The 26419-nt window shown below is 44.2% G+C and overlaps 1 protein-coding gene across 3 annotated transcripts; it reads right to left on the reverse strand.

Moving 5' to 3' along the window:
* Nucleotides 1-19894: 19894 nt before the first annotated feature.
* Nucleotides 19895-24278, reverse strand: LOC136500475 (uncharacterized). Of its 3 annotated transcripts, none has more exons than XM_066495827.1 (4): nucleotides 24099-24278; nucleotides 22299-23690; nucleotides 20881-21336; nucleotides 19895-20659 (listed from the first exon to the last, which is right to left on the reverse strand). In XM_066495827.1, exons 2-4 carry the CDS (start codon nucleotides 23373-23375, stop codon nucleotides 20375-20377), a joined length of 1818 nt encoding a protein of 605 aa, XP_066351924.1. In that variant the 5' UTR covers nucleotides 23376-23690; nucleotides 24099-24278; the 3' UTR covers nucleotides 19895-20374. The 3 variants fall into 3 exon arrangements, with proteins under 3 accessions (XP_066351924.1, XP_066351926.1, XP_066351925.1); XM_066495829.1 differs by having other exon boundaries at nucleotides 22299-23721; XM_066495828.1 differs by lacking the exon at nucleotides 24099-24278 and adding an exon at nucleotides 23799-24070.
* Nucleotides 24279-26419: the final 2141 nt, after the last annotated feature.

Consider the following 26419-nt stretch of genomic DNA (forward strand, 5'->3'; position numbering starts at 1 on the left):
AAAGGAAGAGATCATCCCCGGATCTACGGTTACACACAGAGAGGTAATCATCGAGGCATGTTTTGTAGAATTAGTGTATAAGAATAGTTGTATGTTTTGATTTTGACCAATGTTGAAATCAAGGCATGCAAATGGTGTTATTTTTATGATAAGAAAAGTTTTGACCTAGTTTTCATCTTGTCTAAGGTGGACTAGGTAGTCACCTCACCGTGTTTCACTGAGTTTGTGGCACCAGTGAGGGAGACAAAAGAGAATGATGCCACTTGGGCAACTAAAGAGAGGGATTTTGAATCCCAAAAGATAGTCCTATGACTTTTGTGCATAGGAAGTGGGTCACTGCCAATAAGAAATATTTTGGCTGTGATAAAGAACATGATTGAACCTGTATTGTGGGCTCAATCCCAGAGTGTAACACAGTCACCGAGTACCTCGATAGAATAAAGAGTCAATTCACTGGCTCTTCAAAGACATATGCTACCCAGCTGATAAAGCAGCTGGTGACAGAGTGTTACTCTGGAAATGGTGGCATAAGAGAGCTCACGATGCGTTGTTGAAATTATGGCACTGTCGTTTAGGCCATATTTCGAAGGGGGAGAATAGAAAGACAAGTTAAGAATGATATTCTTCCTCCATTAGAGCTCTCAGATTAAGAACAATGCAGGGAATGCATAAAAGGAAAGTATGTAAAGAAGATTAATAAAGATGACAAACGAAGCGCAGGAATTTTATAGATTATTCACACAGACATCTGTGGTCAACTTTCCTGTAAAGAGTGTGGATGGTTATGATCCGTTCATAACATTCACAGATGATTAGTCCCATTATGGCTATATTTATCCAATCAAAGAAAGAAAAGATGTATTGGATAAATTTAAGATATTAAAGATTAAGATAGTCAGGTCTGACCGTGGGGGAATACTACGGTCGGCATACCCTAAAAGAATGGCATAATAGCCCAGTATTCTACACCGGGCGAACCTCAGCAGAATAGAGTAGCTAAAAGAATCAATCGCACCCTGATGGATATGGTGGGCAGTATGATAAGTTACTCCACCTTATAGTTGAGCCTGTGGATGGAGGCGTTAAAAACGGACATTCATATTCTCGATAAAGTATCAAGAAAGTCGGTGCCCAAAACACCGTATGAGTTGTGGACAGGATGAGTACCCTCACTAAACACTTACGTGTGTGGGGGAGCACTACTGAGGCTAAAGTATTTAACCCAAACATTGGGAAGTTATATCCCAAAACAGTAAGGTGCCATTTCTTTGGCTACCCAGAAAAGTCAAAAGGTTTTCGTTTCTACTGTCTAGAGGGACTGACAAAGTTTATGAAACGAGACACGCTGTCTTCCTAGAGGATGAATTGATGAGGGGGAGCATGCTAGCTCGAGAAATTGTCCTTGAAGTGAAGCTGGGTGTATGTGCCCACTCCAATGATTCATGAACCAATTTTCTCACTACTTGTCGCTGCACCGATAGTGCAAGAGACTATGGTGTCAGCACCTGTTGTTATTCCACCTGTGGCAACAATGAATGACGATGAGGAACCTGTTCTTTAGGATTCTATAGAACCTATTGCCACACATGAGGGGGAGCAACAACAGCCTCAAACAGAAGATGTGCCAAAAGTGGATGCCCCTAGAAGGTCTCAAAGAGTTAGAAAATCAGCTATTCATGCTGATTATGAAGTGTACAACACTGAGGAATTTCAAATGGAGGATGATCCCACCTCATTTAAGAAGCCATGAGAAGTGATCATTCATCAAAGTGGCTTAAGGCCATGGAAGATGAAATGAAATCAATGAATGCCAATAAAGTTTGGGACTTTAGAAATAATTTCTAAAGGAGCCAAAACAGTAGGACTGTAAATGGGTCTATAGAACAAAACTTGACTCTCAAGGGAATATAGAGAGATATAAAACACGACTTGTGGCAAAAGGCTTTATGCAAAGAGAATGGATTGATTATAATGAGACATTTTCTCTAGTCTCATGTAAAGTTTCCTTCAGAATCATAATAGCATTAGTGGCACATTACGATTGAGAATTACATCAGATGGATGTAAAGACGGCATTTCTCAACGGAGACTTGGAGAAAAATGTTTATATGGCACAACCGAAAGGTTTTGTCATGGAAAGAAAAGAACGAATGTGATGCCGCCTAAAGAAATCTATTTATGGATTAAAACAAGCTTCAAGACAGTGGTACTTGAAGTTTGATCAGACAATAAATAATTTTAGGGTTTTAAAGAGAATGTAGAGGATAATTGTGTCTATACAAAGTAAAGAGAATGTAGAGGACAATTGTGTCAATACAAAGTTTAAGAATGGGAAGTTTATCTTCCTTGTCCTGTATGTAGATGATATCTTACTTGCTAGTAGTGATGTTAGTCTACTACTAGAGACAAAGAAATTTGATATGAAAGATCTTGGCGAAGCCTCATTCGTTCTAGGGATCGAGATTCACCGAGATAGAAGAAAAAGGGTATAAGGACTGTCACAAAAGGCATACATGGAAAAGATCTTAAAGAAATTCAGTATGCACAAATGTAGTCCCTCACCTGCTCCTATAGTCAAAGGCGACAGATATGGGGATTTTCAATGCCCCAGGAACCAATATGAGCTCAATTGATAAAGTGAAAGTGGTTCCATATGCTTCAGCTGTCGGAAGCTTGCAACATGCTCAAGTATGTACATGCCCTGACTTGGCATTTGTTATTGGGTTTTACTTGGCGGATTCCAGAGCAATTCTGGAATAGAACACTGAAATTAGTAAAGAAAGTCTTGCATTATTTACAAGGAACGAAAGGCCTCACGATGACATATAGAAGATCTGATTCATTCCACATAGTGAGGATATTCAGATTCTAATTATGCGAGAGTGAATACATATCCAGACGTGGATTTTCTATCATCTTCGCAAAGGGGAGCTATTTCATGGAAAAGCTCAAAGCAAACTATCACTATATCGTCCACAATGTATGACGGTTTATAGCGTGTTATGAGGCAATGAGTAGGTGAACTGACTAAAGAAGTTCATACCTAGTTTGAAGGTGGTTGACGACATCTATAGACCACTTAAGTTATACTGCGATTATAATCTGGCAGTACAGTATGCTCATAACATAAGTCAGGTGATGCTGCCAAACACATTGACATAGAGTATTATGTTGTGAAAGATAAAGTCCAGGATCAAGTCATAAGTCTTGAGCATATAAGTATAGAAAGAATACTCGCGGATCCGCTTACAAAAGGCTTACCACCCAACATGTTCAGAGAACATAGGTATTCAGAGAACATATAGCTAGCATGGGTTTAAGGGAAAAGCCTAAAATTCCTAGATAAAAGAAGGCCCAAAGATAAGTATCTATTTCAGAACAGAGTAGTGTGTTGTAGCTGTTAAGTCTATCGGCAATGGACCGTGACGATGAGATATACTCTATGCGCTAATCTGTAATGGAATGAATAAAAGTAAATGATATGAAATTGAAAGATGGAATGAGATCAAGAGGAAGAATGTTAGTTGATCTCCACCAATAGGCCCAACGGCCTATTGGGCCCTTGTCTCTGCTCCTTGATCGGGGGAGCCCAACCCTAATATGGTTGGTGGGCCCCTGTTGTACAGCACACATAAAAGGAAGGTGGGGATCAAGGCTTGAGCTATGAGGTTCACTGGAGCCGCCATCCCACCCACAGAAAACCCTAATCCGATCCTAAAGACGTGCTGCCGGCGACGGGATGTGCCCCACCAAGCTCACCGTCGCTGCCTATAGGGTTCTACCGTTCCACTGCAGCACCACCGACGTCTTCTACACTGTTACAGTGGTGTCTACCCGCTGCGGTGCTACTGTCCTAGGGTGAGTGGAGAAGCCCTAAAGGAAGAGATCATCCCCTGGATCTACAGGTTACACCAGAGAGGTAATCATCGATCCTTACAGTATAGGGTATCCATCCAAGATAGTTTGCAATTTTTTTTGAAGTAACCCCCTTGTAGACCACATGTTATATATGGGTGTAACAAGCCAAGTAGCTTGTGGTGATCGGATAACCAAGTGGATTCGGCTCCGAGTGTGGCGCGTGGTAGCTAGAATAAGCCAATACCCTATACCTTGGCCCATCACTATACCGTTCATGGGCGATTTGGCCACACTTGTGAAAAGTTAGGGACTTGAGGCAACCCTTACCTGGGCACACGGGTATGGAGATTCGTCCTAGTCCTCTGCAGAGTTTTCTTCAAATGACTAAACTCTTTGGACAGATTTGATTGTTCTTACTCCTAGATTCAGAGCAGATGTGACGATGAAGGACTCGTGGAAGATCAAGCTCCATTCTACGCTTAATGCTCATATATGCTCTACCTTGCTATGCTTATATATAGTTGATAGATGACATTTACTTTATGCAAAATCCTATTAATGCAACTCAACCTTTATTCCTTGCTAATGCCAAATGCATACTTTTTTGTTTATATATTAGGTAAGTCTATGTAGTACAATTTGCATACTCATGACGCTGCCGTTAAGTTGTTTTGCAGGTATCTAAAGGACTTGGTGGCCAAGTCATCCTACCAATGCTGACAAAGTTAGTGAATTATGGCTAGAGCCCATCCAATCTATAGTGGTTGACACCCGTGGCTAGGAGCTGTTTGACATTATCAGTGTCAGTTATTTTTTCCCTAAGATCAAAACTAATGTGCTTCTTCATGATCACGAGCGATAGCCTTTTTGGGTGCTCCCACTGACGCTTATCATCCACAAACTCTTTAACCCTCCAAAAAAAGCCGCTATCATAATCACGTTCTCTCGTAGGAAGGGTGGGAGCATGCTAACAAATGGCATGATTACAGCTCAAAAACTAAGAGAGCTAATTGAATTTCCTCTTTCCATAATGGGAAGTCAGTCTAGTCTGGAGGAATCTCTTTGATTCTATCCATAATCTCTGAAGGACATAGTTTCGACTCAAAATAAATTAAACAATAGTAGTAAGGGTATATTTACATTATGTCATGAATGAATGAAATCCTACGTTGGTCTGATTCAAAACAAGCTAATGACATTTTAGATTCGCATCACCGTTGGGCAGAAACGACATAAACTTGTGAACATATATATGCATATAAATTAACGTTGGTCAAAGATATATGCATAATTAAGCCACAACAAAGTTTCTAATTAAAATTTCACGTTAGTTCCATTCTAACCAGAAAAGCAACCATAACTTAGCAGCCGAAATTATCATTATATGGGCAAAATTAAACATCATACATAAGACAGTGCCATAATTCTCTTAAAAATAATGAGATGCATTGAAAATGAAAAAAGTCTACATACCCCCAACTATTCAGGGTGGACTACTTCTCCCCCAAACTATAAAACCGGATTTTCTACCCCATAAACTTTCCAAAACCGGTCAAATAATCCCTCAAGCGGTTTTGGACGGTGGTTTTGCTACAGTGACGGTGGTTTTGTCTTTTTCTTTTTTATTTATTTTCAGTTGAATATTTGAAAAATCATAGTAAATCACAGAAAATTTATAAAATGGAAAATCCAACTTGGTTGGACTCCACATGAGTAAATCTACATAGTGAACATATAATATGATATGCTTTAGTACAAAGTTTTTGATGTAGCTTAAGATCTGTGCTTTTCTGTAATTAATTGGAATAATTCATAGCTGCAGCCTTCTGTGGTCCAATTATGGTGAAATTTTTATGGTGGGCTAATTATTATATGCTTAAACTGTAGTAAAAATTTCATACTCATTGGATCATGTATAACTTAGTTATAGATTTATTTATGTTTATGCTGGTTAAAACTATGCTTTATCTATAACTAAGTTATAGATTTATTTAGGTTTATGTAGCCTCGATGGTGGTTCGTCAGCCGTCCTGTGCAATGCGGTGTCCGTCGTGGCCTTCGTCATCGTCTCCTGGTTCCTAGGGGCATCGTACCCGAAGTAGGTAGTTGCCCTAGGTCATCGCTCGCTTGGTCGCTTTGCGGGGCCGAGGGCCACGACCCCGATCGTCGGGGTCGGGGCTCTCTACCGGTTTGGATGGCCTTTTCGTCGAGTCCCTAGTCGTGGATCCCATCCCGTAGTGGGTGGGATCATACAAGTGTCTAGTGGGTTCATATTTGGACGGCAGGGTACCGTACCCGTTGCCACCAGTTGTGCGGTGTTGTCTCGTCGGTGCGGCATGGCACAAGGATGATGTCTGATCGGACCGAGGTGACTGTTGTCCCCTCGGTCCTTGCGGGGTTAGTGCGGCATGCTTGCTCCTGTCAGAGCAGGTGTGCCTAGCTGTGCTCGACCTCCCCCCATCCCTCCCGGGGGTCGTGACAGGGGAGAGGTCGAGCGTCTTGCGAGCGTTGTGTGCTAAGGCGGGTTGAAGGGGTCGGGCATGACCCCGTCCCTCGGCGTCTGGCCTGTTCTGCATGGCTTTTGCTGGGCCTCGGTCGTTCGGGCCTTTGTTAGCCATTGTGTTGCGGGCCGCGTGGCCTGCTAACTAGTCGGTGCCTTGAGACACCTCGAGGTTATAACCCCGACAAAACCCTAAGCTCCGCAGCCGTTCTTGGACTCTCAAGAAAAAACGACTCCCGTTGCAAGACACGGGCAATATCTGCTAGTAAGTTATAAAATAAAAAAATACAATGCAGGAAAAAAGCCTAAAACATTATTAATTATGTCCATATCCATTAGGCATATTATTGTTTAGCCCATACACTCAAAAATAATGGAAAACATTAAAACTGAGCAACATGCCCACGCTCACGGCCTAGTCCATTATAGCCACATGCTGATGCAGCTCGGGCTCCGATCCCAAAGTCCTAGGCCTGGGCCGCAATTTCTTATGCGCACGCACACACCCGCAGGCCTGCCTAAGGGCCCGCCTAGTATCAGCTGTTGATCTTGATCGGACGGTCACATACGCATGAGCTTGGAACAAAACAGGAAACCTTGGAAACCCTAGCTCACTTTCTCCTCTTCCTGCTGTGATTCGCGCAACGGCGGCCGGGAGCTGAGGGCAGATCGAGCGCGCGAGGCTCTAGCATGCGCACGGCTGAGCTGCGCCGGTGCAGTCCCCTTCGTCGGAGCATGTACGTCCAGAACGATTGAGCCACGAGATAACTTTTCCAACACCTTCCTCTTTGGTAGACAGATTTCCATCTCTATTGTTCTTTTTGTTTTGTATTTTCTTCTATTCTCTTACCTCTAGATCAGCAGCCGACGGATTGTTTGTTAGAGATTGTAATCTTATTGTTTGAATAGAAAGATTCGATGGGCTTTCATGTTAAATCTTTTACATATGAAACATGCGTCTAAACCGCGGCTAGCCATTGTGCCACGTCACGGACTTTTCGCGGCCGTTCGATCGGGCGCGTGGACGACCCAGATCGGGCGATCCGTGGTCATTTTACGAAAAACCCCTTGTATTTTTCAAAAATCAACCCGCGCTCCAGAGGCCCTCTCAGAATATTTTGCAAAAAACACCTTAGATTATTTCCAAATCAACCTGTAGTCCAGAACGGATGGTCTCTGAGTTTTTTTTGCAAAAAAGACCTTCACTTTATCGAAAATCAACCCATGCTCTAGAGACACTCTCAGCAATTTTTGCGAAAACCTCCTCAGATTTTTCTCAAATCAAAATACAGGCCACCTTTGATTATATTTCTTTTTTTCAAAAAATAAATTAGCTGAAACTTTAAAATTGCATAGTAAATCATAGAAAAATTGTAAATTAGAAAATCAAGTTCATCTGAAATCCTAACGAGTAGAACTATGCAGTGCATCCATAATATCACATGTTTTAGTAAGGATTTTTTCCATATAAACTTTTATCCTATGCTTTTAAGGGGCAAATAAAATTATACCTTCATGAATGATAAAGTCTCGAAAATACATAAAAATTATAAAATAAACAAAAAATTACTGAGTTTCTTATCACTACACCTATATTCTCATTGCCACTGATCTAATCGAAAGGGAAGGCGTGGCAAAGCCGCGCCCTGCGTTCCTAGTATATTGACACTAAGCCTGCCGGTCCGGTCGTGTTCATGGGCCTGAAATCAGGTTCAGCCGAGCGGGCGCTGCAACTCGTTCGGACACGCGCCGTGCCTGATGCCACGTTGCACGCATGCGGCAACGTCGACCGCCACCTGGCCGAGTTGGACGCCCGCTCGCACGTTGGAAAACCCCCGTCGGGCGCAACGTTTCGCCTTTCTCCCCCCGCTTGCGCTGCGCCGCTGCCTGCTCTGCTCTGCTCCCACGGCTGAGTGCGCGAGTGCGTTGGGCACTTGGCAGAGTTCTTCCTTTCCCCTTCTCTTGAACCAGCAATCGCTACTCTGATCTACTTCTACCAGGCTCAGCACGAATCATCATCCAGAGATCCTGCTCCTCCTTGATGCATCACGTGCCTACCCAGCAAGCAGCAATGGTACCATCTGCACCCGGGCTCTATATTTTTGTTTTGTGCTTTTTTGTCAGCACAGCACGATTGTGGGTTAGGGGAAGAAGGATATGAACCGCTGCGTAGGTTGTTTAGTCACCGGCGAAGCTGCTAGCATGAGAAATATATTCGTAGCGTCATGTATGGGTCCTAGGAAACTTCAATCTTGCCTTAGCCTGGTCGATCTGAAGCTTTGATGGCAGCAAGCTCCCTGCCGATTTCTGATTATTGATCACAGAACTGTGACTGAGTGTATGAATGGAAAGGAGTACTAGTATAGGTTAACTCAGCTGTCAGGCATACAGGGAATCGCAGTGTTGGTGTATGAGAGGAATCTGTGAGCTAGTGAGAACAGAGCTTACGAAGTGGAGAACAGAGCACACATGTTACTGTGTCATTTGTCATTTATGCATTTCCTCATGGTGATGTATATGCATCCTGCATGCTTTAGCATAATACATATACCAGTATAGTGCTTGATTAGATCATTGCTTCTACTAGTAAAACAAAGTAAATGGATGAGTCCTTGATAAATCAAGGACCCTATTTCTTTTCTAGCAACACCAACGTACAGGGCTGTTTGGATCCCTTCATTTTGGAGGAATTAAAATCTACTTAATGGATTAAACTATTTGGCTTAGGAATTTAATATTTCATAACTTTCTCAAGCTCATAGATAAGTCTATCTCAAATTCATAGGGTTGGAGATGAAAATTGATTCTATAGATCACTGTACTATAATTCTACTCTCCAACTTATAGCACACTCTTCAACTCACTTCTCTACAATAGAAATGCAACATATAAGTATTTTCCTTGTATGCTTAATAATAAATATACAAATATATTCTATATACAACTATATTAGCTTAATTAATCTATGTCTAAATTATAATTATTATAATGAATTCAATTCCAAAGATCCAAACGGGCCCTTAGGGAAAATGAGTAAGCTACTTGAGTAAGTTGAGCACCAAGGAAGGAATCTCATGCTTTTCCTTAAGAGGAATAATTCTTAAAATGCATTGTATGGCCGTTTGTATGTTAGCTTACAACTTTATTGTGAAATAAAGTTAAAAATGAAGGTTAAAAATGTTAAGTCATCTTAAATTCACTTGTTTCATAATTTATATTGCAATATTGCGGGGTTGGCTTGAATGTTGTCATTCTTACACATGTGTTCATACATTCGTGACATGCATCATTGTATAACATGTAGAACAAAGTACGTTGAACCTAAGCACAAGGAGGCACTGAGAAGTGGTGTACAAGGAAGATGTAACCAGAACACACTCCTGAACCAGAGGAAAGCTAGCCCAAAAGTATCACATCCAAGGCAAGAACCGGAGTATCCTAACCCATTGTATTTTACATGCTATATCACATGGTCATATTTGTTTATATATGTTCAATTAAGTTCATAGGAATTTACTCAAACCATTGTTGTAAGATTTACTTGTATATCTGTTATCAAACTTAGATCCTGACTAGTATGTGTAGATCACACGCGCGCGCACACACATCGTCGACGAAGAAATATTTTTTTGTCCGTGTAGAAATTGAGGAACCATGATGTTTGGTGACGAAGATGATGGTGTGGAGCCACATATCAAACTGTGGATGAGTACTATTTTGAGACTATCAAGGACGAGACTATCTGTTTTAGTATTTTGCCTTTTTAGTTTAATGAGAATGATAAAATGGACGATTGTTCTAACTAAATTTTCTTCATAAGTATCTCATTTTGATTGTTAGCTATTTCGTTTCCAGCATTTTTTTTCATGCATTTTCACTTTATATGCTTGGTGGCTTTCTTGTGGCTCCATATTGTTGTATTGTTGGTTTGATATACCATATATCACTTATATATTTCAATATATGCTATCACGCACTTCACTATTATTCTACTATAATAGCTTATTGCTTAGTTTCTAATGTAGAGTAGCTTAAACATTATTTATTCCTTCAATGTTTTGCAACCCCATTTTAAGGTAGATTAAAATATAAAGCCTTGTAGTTAGACAATCTTAGGGTCAAGGATTTTGTCAGGGTCATAACACTGGGGTGTCTCAAGGCACTGATTAGTTGACGGGCCACGCAACCCACAATATATCAGCTTAGCAAAGGCCCGAAAGATCGAGGCCCAGCTGAGCCAAGCGAACCAGCTGGCCAGACGCCAAGGCCAGGGTCAGCCATGATCCCTTCCTTCCGTCTGAGCCACATGACGCGCAAGAGACTCATGACCTCCCCACCGTCATGACCCCTAGGAGGGACGGGGAGAGGTCAAGCCCGAACAAACTGAGCCCGCTCTGACAAAAGTAAGCACGCTACTCTGACTCCACAAGGACCGAGGGTATAGCGGTCACCTCTGTCCGGTCAGACGCCACCCTTGAACCACGCAGCGCGGGACAAGACAACACCGCCCAAGGTGGTGATGGCCGATACGGAGACCATCGTCTAGATGCGGCCTGACAAGACGCCTGTATGATACTACCCACTGTAGGGGACCGTGACGCCTAAGAAGGAGGGGGTGAATTAGGCAACTTAAAATTCTACTTCTAAACTATGGCCTCTTTTTCTAATCTTAGCAAAACCTATGCAAAAGATAAACTATCTAAATATGCAACTATGGTTTTGCTAATATGTTGCTATCTCTACCGTAAAAGGAGTAATACAATCAATGTAAATGCGAAAGCTAAAGAGCAAGATAGAGATATGCAAACTTCCATCGATGACTCCGGTATTTTTACCAAGGTATCGAGAAGCGCTCAAGCTTCCTCTAGTCCTCGTTGGAGCCCCTCGCAAGGAATCCCTCGCAAGGGCCAATCTCCCTGGTCAGGTAACTCCGTGGATAGCCTCGGGCCCTCCCCACTGCGCAAGTGGGTCTCCGACGTGCCTTCCGACAAGCCTCTCTCGGATGCTCCCCTGCCGTCTTCACTATCATGCTTTCGGCCAAAACGTCGTGGGCCTTGTTCCCTTTGGTACACGGTGGCGGCCACACCATAACCGCGGTTGGTGTGATCTCGTAAGACTACAAGCCCCTTCGATGTACAACAATGGTGCGCACAAGCACCGAGTGGTAAGAGGTATGCAAACCTCACTAAACACTAGGCCTAAACCTAGAGCAAGCGCATAAGCGGTGGTCTAATCAACCTAAGCACTTCGCAAAGCACCTACGCTAATCACCTAATGAATCATTAAGCACTATGTAAGTGAAGATTACTAAAATAGTGTATCAACACCCTTGATATATTTTCCTCAGCTCCACACTTTATTTGGCCAGTTGGGGGTGTATTTATAAGCCCCACTGAGAAAGTAGCCGTTGGGGACGAAATCCTGCTTTTCTGCTACTGACCGGACGCTGATCACATCCTGATCGGACACGTCCGGTCGTCCCGACCTTTAGAGCCGTGATCAACTGATCGGACGCTACCAGCGTCCGGTCACTTGCCACCGGACACGTCCGGTCGTAATTTCGCTGCTCTGGAACATTTCTGTACTCGATCGAACGCTGCAGTCCTGCGTTCGGTCAATTTGCCGCCAGCGTTCGGTCGCTGCTGCTGACGCCTACTGTAAGCCGAGCCTCTTGATTGGGGCGTCCGGTCACTTTCCTCCAGTGTTCGGTCCAGTGTCCAGTCACCTCTGTAAGCTCGTTTCTTCACGATCTTGCGTACGGCTTGGTTTCTATCTTCGAGCTTGGACTTTGCTTTATATCTTGGGTCTTCTCTTGTGCTCCTAGGGTCTTGCTTAAGGTGCTGATCATCGGATCATAACGTCGCCTTTGTCCAAGTCACGTCTTGCGCCCTATTGAACTATAAAACAATCACTTGCAAAATCATTTGTCTAATTTGGTTGTGTTGGTCATCGAACACCAAAATCCAAAGTAAATGGGCCTAAGGTCCATTTTTCTTACAACCTCCCCCTTTTTGGTGATTGATGACAATACGACCAAAGCAAGCAAATAATAAAAATTTGGAATTTGAAAACTATCTACTTGCTAGGATGCAATGCAAGGGGCAAGGTTATATGATGCTAAAAGATACTACTTGTAATACTAGAAGATACCACTTGAAAGCTTATCTTGCCCTTGCAAAAATCCCCATGTGGTATTATGGATTTAAGCCACAAATCTCCCCATTACATAGGCTAATCCATAATCCACTATCCTTCCTTTCTCGGACCATTACCACTTGTAGATCATTACTAGTTATAAATTATTATGATCTAACTTTTGTTTCTTGCAAAATAATGCTTGCTTTTGGTCCTCTAAATTCTCCCCCTTTGGAATCAAACATCGAAAAGGAAGACATTAGTAGCACAAGAGAGGGTCAAACTTTGTGATCCTTTGTATGTGGAGTGTAATAGGTCACAAAATTTGACTCTCACATTATATAGACTAAGCTCCTCCTAAATATATGCATACATATGGTAGAGGGCAAAGCATATGCATAATTGACAAATTATTGCTCAAGGGAAGTTAATCTATATAATGCATGGAGAAAGCATATAAATATCAAAATGAAGTCAACATGATGATATCGGTTTAGAAATACCACATGTGGAAATCAATTTGATTTCTACCACTTGCATTGGTGGTGGATATTTAAAGTATAATGCTTAACTCCGGGGGACTCCATTTTCCTTGCAATGAGACTACACACATGATAAGCTTGAAAAGGTGTTAGTCTCAAGACATCCAACTTGTAGAGTAACCTTCCCCTAAATTTGTGCACACAAGTGTGGAATACTTGTAGAAGACGTGCACATTGATTTTAGAATCAATATTACCACTTGAAAGATGACATCACATGAATGTGAGAATCATTTTTGAAGGTGATATTTGGGAGAAATTATCTACAATTTGGACTTTGGCACATATTAGATGAACGATCGAAAGACAAGCTATGTGCCGTGCTCCTAAACTAATTTTAAACCATGTAGGTTTGCTCCAAGGCTTAAGAATGAAACCGAGAAAGCCTACCATAAGATATACCTAGTGTATGCATGACAAAAGATATAAGCATGCACATGCAAACCTAGGCATGAAAAGTAACTAGATGCTCAAAGATACCACTAGTAGAAAATTAAATCTAGTACCATTTTAAGAAAATTGAATCTAGTTACCTAACATGGGAAGGGGAATTTAGGTCCATAGTATTCACTAACCCACTTGGCAATGATCTTGTCCATCATGATGCACCCCATGAAATGCACCCATACTTTGCCAAGTCTCTAAATTCCCAGAAGTCTATTGGACCTCACACTTCCCTTTCGGGATCCAAACCTTCTTGGTGCTCTGCATATTGGAAATTATTTCCTTTGGCACCCAAAAGCGTTTGACCCTATTGTTGGCTTGCTTGTTCACCTTGATGGTCACCACCTTGTCATTTTTCTTCTTCTTTAACAAGTATGGTGTGGAAACCTCCTTGTCCACCTTGTTGGTGTAGGTGTTGGAGAGCTTGCTTGTTTGCTTTTTCTCTTTCTTCTTTGCTCCTCCCCCATTCTTCACCTTGCACTCATAGGACTTGTGGCCTTCCTTGTGGCACACATAGCAAACCTACGGTTTGTCCTTCATCAAGCTTCTTCACTCCCTTTATGGTGTTATCTTGATGAAGTTAGGTTTGCTCCGCCTTGCCTTTCACTTGTATCAAGTCCTTGGTGAGGCGAGCCACTTCTTGCTTGAGTTGCTCATTCTCCATTGCAACCTCTTGTGTGTATGTATCTACAATAACTTTCTTAACACAAACTTGGTTGCACAAGGGTGAGTCTAAATATAAATCATTACAAGAAGTAGAGGCATTCTTTTTAGGCATGTTAAAGATATAACTTTTCTTTTTAGATGCCTTGGTGGGGGTTGTACCAACGGCTTCAAGATTAGCAACTTTATTAGTTAGCTCATCACAATGTTTACACATGGTCTTCCATTTTAGCAAGCAAACTTTTATAAGCATCTTGTGAGCTAGCTAACTTTTCTTTTAATTTTTAATTTTTCTTTACAAGATGCTCATCATTGATTGTGCATGCATTTGTTGTTGCACTAGCCTTAATTTGCTCAATTTTAGTAGATAGTTCAATATAGAGATTAGCAAATGTCTCATATTGTTCAAGCAAAATTTATATGCTTCTTGTGAACTATCTAACTTTTCTTTTAATTTTTTAAGCTTCTTTTGTTGACTAGTGCAAACTTTAGCATAATTAAGATTTTGTTGCACAATTTCATCATAAGAAGGTATTTCATCATCACTGTCACTCTCACTAGAGGATGAGCTTTTGTTACCTCATGCCATAAGGTACACACGAGAAGAACTTGATGATGAGTGCTTACGGCCTCGCCTCTTGTGATGGTGTTCTTCTTCACTTGAAGAATCATCCCATAACCTTATTTATGTGAGGGCTTGGTTTTTGCATGCCTTGTTCTTTGCCTTGGGTATGGGCTTATTTGGACAAACTTTCCACAAAGTGCCCTAACTCGCCGCATCCATAGCATCCTCTCTTTCTTTGCTCATTTCTTTGATTGGTGAAGATGATATCTTGAATTTGGATGGGCACACCCTTGATATTGAGCCTTTGAATTATCTTCTTCACTTTGATGATAAGTTTGATTGATTCTTCATCAAGGTCGGAGGTGGAGGAGAAAGATTGATTATCATCACTTGAATCTTCATCATCATCATCCTCATCTTCTTCTTCATCTTCACTTGAGGAGCTTGAGCTTGAGTTTGTCTCAACTTGCTTGCCCTTCATCTTCTTTTTCTCACTACATGCGAGAGCTTTGCCTTTGCTTGATGACAAGGCTTCTTCTTGACCCATCTTGCGTGGTATTTCAAATACCACTATCTTGCCAATGACTATGGCCAGGGGTTATGGTGCTCAAGTCCTCCATGTTGTGAAGGATGGTGATGATGCTTGCATATTTCTTTTGTGAAAGCACGGAGATGATCTTCCTCATGATGTCCACATCATCTAGCTTTGTTAATCCTATTGAATGGAGTTCATTGATAATTAGATTCAAACGAGAATACATATCACGAACAAGCTCATCATCATTCATTGTAAAGGAATCATAATTTTATTTAGCTAGACAATGTTTTTGCTCACGAACATTAGATGTGTTGTCATGGAGCTCTTGAAGTTTTAACCAAATTTTATGTGTCGTATTTAAAGTGAATACTTGGTTAAACACATCCATGCTAAATGATTTCAAACAAGTAATTCTTAGCTCTAGCATTGAAATGCATTTTCTTTTCTTCACTCTTTGTGGGTTTATCGGGATTCTTAATGGGTTTCATCCCATCACGAGTGACTCTCCAAACACCCAAATCAACTGCCTCAAGGTGGTAAGCCATTCTAGCTTTATAATAGGCGAAGTTAGTGTCGTCAAAGTGCGGAAGGCCTATAGGTATCCATCCCAATAATTCTTAATAGCGTCGGCTCAATGGCGGTTAAGCCAAAGGTCCTAATTGAGCCAACCGGCTCTGATACCACTTGTAGGGGACCTGTGACGCCTAAGAGGGGGGGTGAATTAGGCAACTTAAAATTCTACTTCTAAACTATGGCATCTTTTTCTAACCTTAGCAAAACTTATTCAAAAGATAAACTATCTAAATGTGCAACTATGGTTTTGCTAATGTGTTGCTATCTTTACCGCAAAAGGAGTAATGCAATCAATGTAAATGCAGGAAGCTAAAGAGCAAGATAAAGATATGCAAACTCTCGTCGATGACTCCGGTATTTTTACCGAGGTATCAAGAAGCGCTCAAGCTTTCCTCTAGTCCTCAGTTGGAGTCCTCTCGCAAGGAATTCCCTAGCAAGGGCCAAGCCTCCCAGTCGAGTAACTCCGTGGATAGCCTCAGGGTCTTCCCCACGCATAAGTGGGTCTCCGACGTACCTTCCAGCAAGTCTCTCTCCGGATGCTCCCCGCTGTCTTCACTATCAAGCTTCCAGCCGAAATGTCCATGGGCCTTGTTCCCTCCGATACACGGTGGCGGCCTACACCACAACCGCAGGTTGGTGTGATCTCGCAAGACTACAAGCCCCTCCGATATACAACAATGGTGCGCACAAGCACCGAGTGGTAAGAGGTATGCAAACCTCACTAAACACTAGGCCTAAACCTAGAGCAAGCGCATAAGCGATGGTCTAATCAACCTAAGCACTTCGCAAAGCACCTACGCTAATCACCTAATGAATCACTAAGCATTATACAAGTGGAGATCACTAAAACAGGTGTATCAACACCCTTGATATGTTTCCTCAGCTCCACACACTTCATTTGGTCGATTTGGGGGTGTATTTATAAGTCCCACTGAGAAAGTAGCCGTTGGGGATGAAATCCCGCTTTTTTGCTACTGACCGGACGCTGATCACGTCCTGATCGGACGCGTCCGGTCGTCCCGACCGTTAGAGCCGTGATCAACTGATCGGACGCTGCCAGCGTCCGGTCACTTGCCACCAGACACGTCCAGTCGCAATTTCGTCGCCCTAGGAACCTTTCTGTACTCGATCGGAACGCTGCAGTCCTACGTCCGGTCTATTTGCCGCCAGCGTCTGGTCGCTGCTGCTGACGCATGCTGTAGCCAAGCCTCTTGATCGGAGCGTCCAGTCACTTTCCTCCAGCGTCCGGTCATCTCTATAAGCTCGTTTCTTCGTGATCTTGCATATGGCTTGGTTCCTATCTTCGTGCTTGAACTTTGCTTGATAACTTGGGTCTTCTCTTGTGCTCCTAGGGTCTTGCTTAAGGTGTTGATCATCGGATCATCACTGTCGCCTTTGTCCAAGTCACGCTTGCACCCTATTGAACTACAAAACAATCACTTGTAAAATCATTAGTCCAATTTGATTGTGTTGGTCATCAAACATCAAAATCCAAAGTAAATGGGCCTAAGGTCCATTTTTCTTACACCCACTATGGGATGGGATCCACGACGAGGGCCTTGACTTAGAGGCCATCTAGACTGGCGGGAGCCACGACCCCAATGGTTGGGATCGTAGCCCTTAGCTCCTAAAGCCCACAGGGCGATCATCGATCTGAGGGCGGCTACCAACTCCTGTACGATGCCCCCGAAAACCAGAAGGCGACGACGAAGACCATGGCAAAGACCACGTCGCACAGGATGGCTGGCGAACCACCACCGTGCCTATAGTGTCGCCACGGCCGGCATAGTAGCACCACTACATATTAGATGAACTCATTTAGACTTAAATTATAGATTTGTGAGATGAACTCATTTAGGCTCAATTTATGCATGTGTGAGATGAACTCATTTATACTCGGCTTATGGATTCAGATGTGAACTCAATTTATTCTCAATTTATGAATTTGTGTGACAGACATATGCGTGCATGTATTCTAATTATATTGTCCACCTTATTGTTTTTTTTCAAAACCCGGCCAAATGCATGCACAGTAGCTCATACAGAAGCATGCAGGCCATTTGATTCGGATATCAGCTGATCTGCCTGACGTCTGAGGTCTGACGCAGCCAAGGTGCGAACGGTGATCCGCCCGACGTCTCCAGCAGCCAAGGGCAGAAATGTCTTTTCGCGTGGAGGACAATAAAAAAAAGAAACAAAGGAGCTAAATAGGGATTATAGCAACAAAAACAAAGTATACATGTTTAGGCTGGCAATTTTGCGAAGTCAATCCTTTATATGGCAATTTTGCGAAACCCATTGTTTGCAATAGCAAATAGCCTATTTTCTCTTAATTCAATCGACGGTCAAAAGAGGAATAAAAGACAGAAAAAACAAAACTTACACGTGTTCCAACTAACTAGTGCTACTGATCCCTGGACAACCAGGTTGCAGCACACTGGTTTTTTTTGTCCTGTTCGCTTGGACTTATCGTCCATGGTAAATTGTTTTTCCTCTCATAATAAAACAATATCAATCGGTTTATCGGTCGAAAAACTATCAGCCGAACAGCTCATTTGTTCGCCTGGTGAGGCCGCATATGTCTGGTTCAGTCACTTGTCCAGGTTTAATAAAGTGATAGGCCAGGCAAATTTGCCTAGCCTATCACCTTCCTGGATGTTGCCCGCTCCATCCCCCTACTTCCCACACACATGCACGGCGCCCGAGCAACTGCAGCAAGTGTCCCTATTATAACATGTGCAACATGCCGATCTACTTTTACAACATTCAGATTAAACACTTGCAACATACGTCCGAAACAGCTGAAACACTTGTAACATACGTCTAAAACACCAGAAAAACACGTGGGTAACCATTGCAAACATCCAGATGAAACACTTAAAACATACATATGAAGCAACTGAAAACACTTGAAACATACGCTTGCAACATGTACAGCGGCGGATCTAGGATGGTGATTAAGGGGGGGCTAAACAATGAAGATCTAAGGCTAACACTAAAGATTAATGGTGATTTGCCACTATGTAATAGTGATTTATGAACAGATTAGGCTCACTAGGGGGGGCTGTAGCCCCGGCAGCCCCCCCTGTGGATCCGCCACTGAACATGTATGTATATGCAACATTCAGATCTACTTTTGCAACATCCTGATGAAACACTTGCAAACATACGTCTGAAACAACTGAAACTGTTAGAACATACACTTGAAACATACGTGTATAGCCATTGCAACATGTGCAACATCCCTATCTACTTTTGCAACACCGATATAAAACACTTGCAACATACCTCTGAAACATTTAAACCACATGAAACATACGTTTGCAACATGCGTTTTTAGCGTAATATCTCCTTGCTACTTGGGAATGGAGGCTCGTTGGCGCATGGAGTTTACCAGTGTAGAGCTCGCCGGTGGTGCGGAGCTCGCCGGTCTGGTGGAAACCGTCGTGGAGGGAGCACGCGGTGCGGTAGTCGTGGAGAGGGAGAGGCGAAGGTAGCAGCTATTGGCGCGAGCTGCCATAAAAACGGGTGAAACCTGGTAGGCAACCGGCCGCTAGGGCTGGGGTAGGCCGGGCGGCACGATGGAGCTGTCCGCGGTGGCCGCATGCCGTGGTGCAGGCAGGCCGCGCAGTGGAGGCAAAGTGGGGAAGGCGGATGGCGCGATGGAGCGGCCGCGGCGGCCGGATGCCGGTGGAGTTGGCCTCACGGGCAGGATGCGCCTGTGGAGCAGGCCCCGTGGGCAGGATGCGGCGGTGAAGCGGCCGTGCGCGCAGGATGCGGCGGTGAAGCGGCCGTGCGCGTAGGGTGCGGCAGTGGAGCGGACGCGTGGCCAGGATGCGGCGATGGAACCAGCCGCGATGGTCGGGTGAGAAAATGGCAATTCAGTTTTTTTTTTTTTTTTTTGTTACGGGGAGTGGAGGTGAGTGGCCGGTTGCCTAGGGACCAGCCCAGCAAAGCGTGTGGGCGGACGCCCTATCTACAGCATTATCAATAATAATATTTTTAGAAAAAAGTTAAAACATCTTATAATTTGAGACAGGGAGAGTATATGAAATCACAGTTGACGATAAAAGTTACTCCTATGGCCGTTCAAATATGCTACGTGGCACATTTACACATCCATAAAGTGCACAGAAAGCAGATCTCCGAATTATATAGGCAGCACAAGAACAGAACAGTATGCAACAGCACCAAGCATGTAAAAAGCTCTGTTACTAGTCAAAATACACATGACAAGTCTGCTATAGTAAATATGGATAAGCTAAACAAGGAACGTTGCAGGCTCATGAAGGAATGCGTGTATATCAATGTGTGCACAAAACTCACATGAGTCATTATGTGACGATATCAATCATTTCAAGCCCTTGAAAGCATTCTCAGCAACCTCTGTATTCACATTTTGTAAAGAGAACACCGTGGTGAAGCGAAGCAAGTGCTAACTGTGCTACTTATCTTTCTTTCTTTTAATCTATAGACAGAAAATAACTGAAATTACATTCTGTTGCCTATCGGATTAGCAGGGTTTGGAAGGGAGAGAAGGTACTGAATGGTGAATAGTTACAACAGTTTTGGCGGAGGAGGCCCAGAGAGATCAGGCTGGCTATGTTTGAGCTTTTGGACCCAATGAGCAAGCCAGTTCTTGTGATCGTGAGTCTCTAGCTGGCAGATCGAGCTTGGCATATTGTCGAGTGTGCCATCTCTGTCAAGAACACTCTTAAACTTCTCTAGTATCTGAACTATTTGAGAGAAGTCAGGCCTCTTCTCCGGATGCGAGGCCCAACATTGCTCAATTAGAAGCCGTACTGGTGCCGGGCAGCTACTAGGAATGGCCGGCCTCACATTCTGAAAATTAGAAAAGTATGTTCATCATTTAAATTTTCCGAAAAGCAACACTACTGCAGAGTCATGAGACAAATGTCTATGTACTTCTGAAACTTCACCATACAGCGTTGCTATTTGAAATGTCTCAACATATTGTTTCTTTAGCAACCCAATCTCTTAATTTTGAATGTCAATGAATATATATTACCAAGCAGGGAAGGAAAGGGGCATCAGGTTATTACCTTGTCAAAAACAGCAAAAGCTGCTTGAAATGGGTTCAACTCTTCATATGGTATCGTGCCAGAAAACATTTCCCACAAGATAAGGCCAAAGCTGTAGACATCGACTTTTCGACCGTACGGTTTGTGCTTCATCATCTCTGGAGCCATCCATCTAAATGTCCCAGTGTCGTTTGCGAGAGGGTCACAGTACTCTTCTTCACAAACTATACCAAAATCAACAATCTTTGCACAAAATTCCTCATCGAATATGATGTTCTCTGGCTTCACATCACGATGGACAACTCCCTGCGAGTGAATGTACGACATGCCGCATGCGATATCCAAGCTAATTGAGATGATCTTGCCTAGAGGAAGAGCTTTGTGATCCAGCTTGTGCAAAAACGCTCTCAGAGAACCACCAGAAAGGAATTCAGTGATGACACAGAATACTGGTGGACTGCTGCATGCTCCAACCAGCTACAAAAAAAAAATGTGAATGAAGTGAGAAGGAGACTCATAAAAACAAGTCATGATCTGTACTAACTATGATAAAGGATGGGCTTTCGTTTCCTGAATTTTCAGTATGTTTGCACTCAACTGAACAGGAGGACTACATGTGCCCATGTGATAGGCATTTAAGAGTAGGATAGGATGGCATGGAAATATGGAAGGTAACCCTAAAAGTGCAGCTACTAATTAATAGTACTCCAACCAATTTTCTTTGGCCGCGTTTAGTTCATCAGCCGATTCGGTGCCGCCCAAAAAAGAGGTGTACTGTAGCTACAGTACTATTTGTTTTTATTTGGTGCTAGTTGTCTAATCGTTAACTAGTTAGGTTCAAAACGTTCGTCTCGCAGAGTACAACCAAACTGTATAATTAGTTTTTGATTTCGTCAACATTTAGTACTCCATGCATGTACCGCAAGTTTGATGTGACGGGGAATCTTCTTTTTGCATAGTGCCAAATTCTGGAAATGGGGAGAACTAAACATGGCCTTTGTTTGACTTTGGTTAGTTGAAATTTAAACCAACCAGCATCCTACATATGAGAATGGAGGTAGTACACTAGAAGGGATTCCCAAGTTTCCAGGTCAGCTGGAAGAAAGGCTACACTAATCAATGCAAGTAAAAGTCCATTTCAGGTTCAATACTTCAAGCGTTCCTCTGGCTATGCAATTTCTATACTGTACCAATTGTCATAAAAAAAATAGTAAACTGCATAGACATCAATTCAACAATTTCTTGATAGTTGGGCCATATAGTCATGAGTGCATCTAAACACAAATTTCAGCAAAGTAAAGTAACAAGAAAACCTCAAGCACGCAATAAGACAATGTGACATTCCAGGCTGTTCCACAGCCAGTAGTGTAGACTGTAGAATCATGCCAGCATAATTATCATAAATAAAAGATATCACAAAATGGAAAGTTGTCAGTTACCTTGATGACATTAGGATGATTGAGGCGTGACAGAGTGGTGACCTCCGTGTGGAACTGCTTCTCAAGCTGAGCAGCCAGCTCTGCATCTTCCTCATCATCAGGTTGTCTGATGAACTTGACAGCAACAGGCTGCTCCTTGTAGATTCCGTGGAACAACCGGCTGTGAGCCCCGGACGCGAATCTGTGCCCAATGAGCAGCTGGGAGCGATCGACGGACCATTTCTCGAGCACCTCCAGTGCAGAAACCTTCATCCTCCCGTTGGCATGATGGCCCTCCTTCCTATGCTTCACCTTGCCCGGTGCCCTCACCGTCACCGGCGCTGCTGGCTGATACCCATTCAGGTCCAGCGAAGACGCGGCTCTCCGGGGCGGCGGCGGCGTGGAGAACCTCTTGGTGGCTGATTTGGCCTCTTGAAACACTTCGGGAACGTGGCGCGACGGGAGGGGCGACATCGCCCTCTGCTTCGTCTTGGGCGACTCACCGAGCACACTAAGCGACGAGCTGCGCGTGAGGGCGGCGTCTTCGCTTTTCTTCCGCGGGAACGGAGCAGGGCTTGAACACGCTCGCTGCAGCTTCAGGCTCTGCTTGTCGGGGTGGAAGGAGAACTCGAGCGCTCCGGGGCTCTCATCATCCTCCGCGCTCTGAACCGTGGGCTGTTCCCGAGGGACGACCACGCTGAGGTTGCCGCTCCCTTTCTTCACATTTGCAGTTGCAGCCTTGGCATCGTCCTGCCTCGCCGACGCTTGTTGTGACGACGGGCGATCGCTGACTGCTGCCTTGTCGTGCTGCGCCGGCTTGTTGTCGTCTGAAGAAGAAGACATGTCCGTGGGCTTGGGCTTGGGCTTGGCGCAGAGCGAGCTCGTCGTCGGAACGGAGGAGGTGGAGAACCTCGTCGTCCCTGGCTCCATGTTGAGGCCGTGGAGCTTGAACCCCGAGGCGGCGCCCTTCTGCCTGAGCGCGGCGCCGCGGTTGAACTGCTCGAGGAAGGCGCCGAACTGCTCCCTCCCGGAGTTGGAGCGGACGACGGAGTGGGAGAAGCGCGTCCGCCGCACCCACGAGTAATCCTCGTCGTCCATCTTCTCTTCCTCTCAAAGTCACGGGGGAGGGCTCCGGCCTCCGGCAGGCGGCGGGAGACGATGGAGCAAGCGCGGCCCGCGACGCGACTGGGGTCGGCGGCGTCAACGCGCGATGCCTGGTTCGCTGCCACGGTACAGCTGGATCAGAGAAATCTGGAGGAGAGGAATCCGGATCCTAGCACATCCCACAGGTCGTTAAACAAACGCCACATTTGGTATTGCTGATGCTTGTCGAAGAAGGGCCCCGAACCGAACCGAACCGAATCTCCTGCCCCGCTCGATCGTTCTGCAGATTCAATGGACCGGCTCCGCCTCCTGAATGAAAGCAATTCGAAAGCAGAGGCACCTGCTATCAGAGATCAATACGCTTGATCAACAAGAAAGAAAGAAACGTAGATGAATTCTTATTTGAATGGAAGTCACCAGAAGAAAAACGCTTCCATTTCCGTTGGTCAAAAGCCACGAGCTACGTCTACGAACAGAGACGTGCGCGGGAAGCATCATCACCATATGATGTGAAATGAAAATAGGGAAAGGTCAAGAGAAGGGCGGGCGCGCGAGATACGCGAATCTGCAGGAGGCAGCATGACGCGGAACTCCGGAATTCAAATCCCACGCCACACCCTGACGAACCAACCCGCCGGTGCCCAAATCCAAACAAGAGTTGGCCTTCACAGCCATCAACAAAGACGAGCGAGAGCGAGAGGCGTCCCCGCCGCTTACCCGATCGGAAGAAAGCCGCGAACCGGCAGGCGGCCACGAAGGTGGGAGGAACGCGCAGGTGTGCCGTGTGCGCAGGCGAGGCCGGCCGTGGCACAATAAAGCGGCCGAGCGAAGGAAGGCGGGCGACGCCGACGCCGACGACGCGTGGGGCCGCTCGGGGGAAGTGGGAGGAGGAGGAGAATGTCAACGGTTTTATTGCTTTGGCGAATCCAGCACTGCAGCTTTCGGGCACCGATCCTCCCTCCGGCTTTGGTGTCGTTGGCGGGTCTGAAACGGCTGAACTGTCGTGGGAGAAAAACACCGTTTCGACTAAAAAAACAGGTTGAACAAGTTAAATATAGAGCAAGGGCTTGTTTAGTTTTCAAAAATTTTCATCTCAAAGTGGCACCTCGAATCTTGCGGCACATGCATGGAGTACTAAATATAGACGAAAAAAAACTAATTGCACAGTTAGGTGAGAAATCGCGAGACGAAACTTTCGAACCTAATTAGTGCATAATTAAATACTAACTACCAAATATAAATGAACGTGCAACAGTAGCCAAAACCAAAAAAATTTCGTCGTCTAAACGCGGCCTAAGCCTAACAGATGTGCGCGCGCTGTGGCCTGACGTGACAGGATGGGAATGGGAGTGGGAGTGGGAGGACGGACGGATCGAGATCAAAAGGTTACGTTATGATGCGTAGCGGGACGGGGTCCGTCACTAATTCAACGATTATTGTATGGCCAATTATTGGAGACGACTTTTGAGATTAATTAAGCAAAGTCACGTATGGGTATGCGCTTTTCTTTTTGTGAGTGAGGCCAGGGGGGAGGTGAGAAGCGAGACAGGTCGTCTTCTAGCGTGAGCTAGCTGCTAGCATCTCAGAGTCAGATCCCATGCATGTGAAGAGTGTCCGCGTCGGGCGGGTGCCGCGAGCCCATTGGCAGGCACGGTCCATGCTGGTCTCTATTCTATTCCGGGAAGCAGGCAGCGGTGTGGTCCTGCTGCTCTTGGTAGGATCGCTTTTGCCTTTTGGTGCCAGATTTTTGGAGGTGTTCCGCTTTATCAGATAGAGGTCGTGGGAACAGAAAGCACGAGTGTTCTGGTTTATTATTGTTGCAGTAGCAGGTGTTCTGTAGATATCTCTGTGGTCCACGGGCATGTGCGATGTGATGCATGATACTCATCTTTGTACGATTCAGAAATTTCGTTCCAAAATATAAGCTGTTCTGGCATTCTAAAATATAGTTTGTACTATAAATAAATCTAGACATAGTATCCACGATTTTCTAGAGCACAGGCGAATATAACAAGATGTCATAGCAATTGTCTCATTATATGACACGAGAATTGATTGTGCTACAACATGCCACCAAGAGTTTTTATTGTAAATCCATTTTGAAAAGAAAATTTTGTTTTTTTATTAATGCTAGCCTTCTTTGTTTAAGAAAACTAATTCCTTTGACCACGCCAATTCTCCTGATGCGGCAAAAACGCACTACCTCGGTAGGCAGACATGCATGGCTGGGTTGCCAATGTGGCAGTCAGCCGACCCGCGGACTTGCTGAACTGGCGCCCCTGGCTCGGCAGCTATGCATACAGAGCCACGCGTCGGCCCCTTCTCCACCTCTCTCTCATCTCTTCTCCTACCTCCGGTCATGATCGTCGCCGATTTTGGGCCAGATCCTTGCATCTGGGTCTTGATTTTTGTGGATATGACTCCCCCTCCATCCCCCCACGCCCTAGGGCAATCTCTGGTTCATTTGCTTGTTTCAAGTTGTATTGTAGAATAGTCTAGGTAGCTAGGGTTGGGTTTTAATTTGAATATACTAGGTATGCAAAGACAATTAGGTAGATCGAATACATGTAGAAACTTGTGTTTCAAGGCTGCCCTCAATCTATACATGTACATCTATTTGCATGTCATGTTTGTGGTTGGTTTAGGTTGTTTCAGCTTAAATAGATTTGGTGGTAGTTTAGTTAGTATGTTTAGATTACATTGCTTAGAATCAATTTGAATACTTGATGTAGTTTGCTCAAATGCTTTCGTAGATGGATAGTTTAGTCTGTTTGTATCATGGAGGAAGAGTTAAACAAGATGGGGAGTTTGAAAGATGAATGATGAAGTCGAATTATTTCAAAATACGCCTAGCTTTAGTGATCTCTTATGCTAGGTTAAGGAGAAGTTTGATGGTGATATCACAATGAAAGAGAGGTTGGATTGTGGGAAGAGTAGGGCACACTATCTGTCGATGAGCTTGTGTAACGAGGCACATTAGTCGCACTACAAAAAGGCGGTCCAAGGAGCAAATGTGTCAAGCCTTGAGGTCGTGGTGG

The sequence above is a fragment of the Miscanthus floridulus genome, chromosome 13, assembly GCF_019320115.1.
Source record: "Miscanthus floridulus cultivar M001 chromosome 13, ASM1932011v1, whole genome shotgun sequence".
In the NCBI taxonomy this organism is placed as follows: Eukaryota; Viridiplantae; Streptophyta; class Magnoliopsida; order Poales; family Poaceae; genus Miscanthus; species Miscanthus floridulus.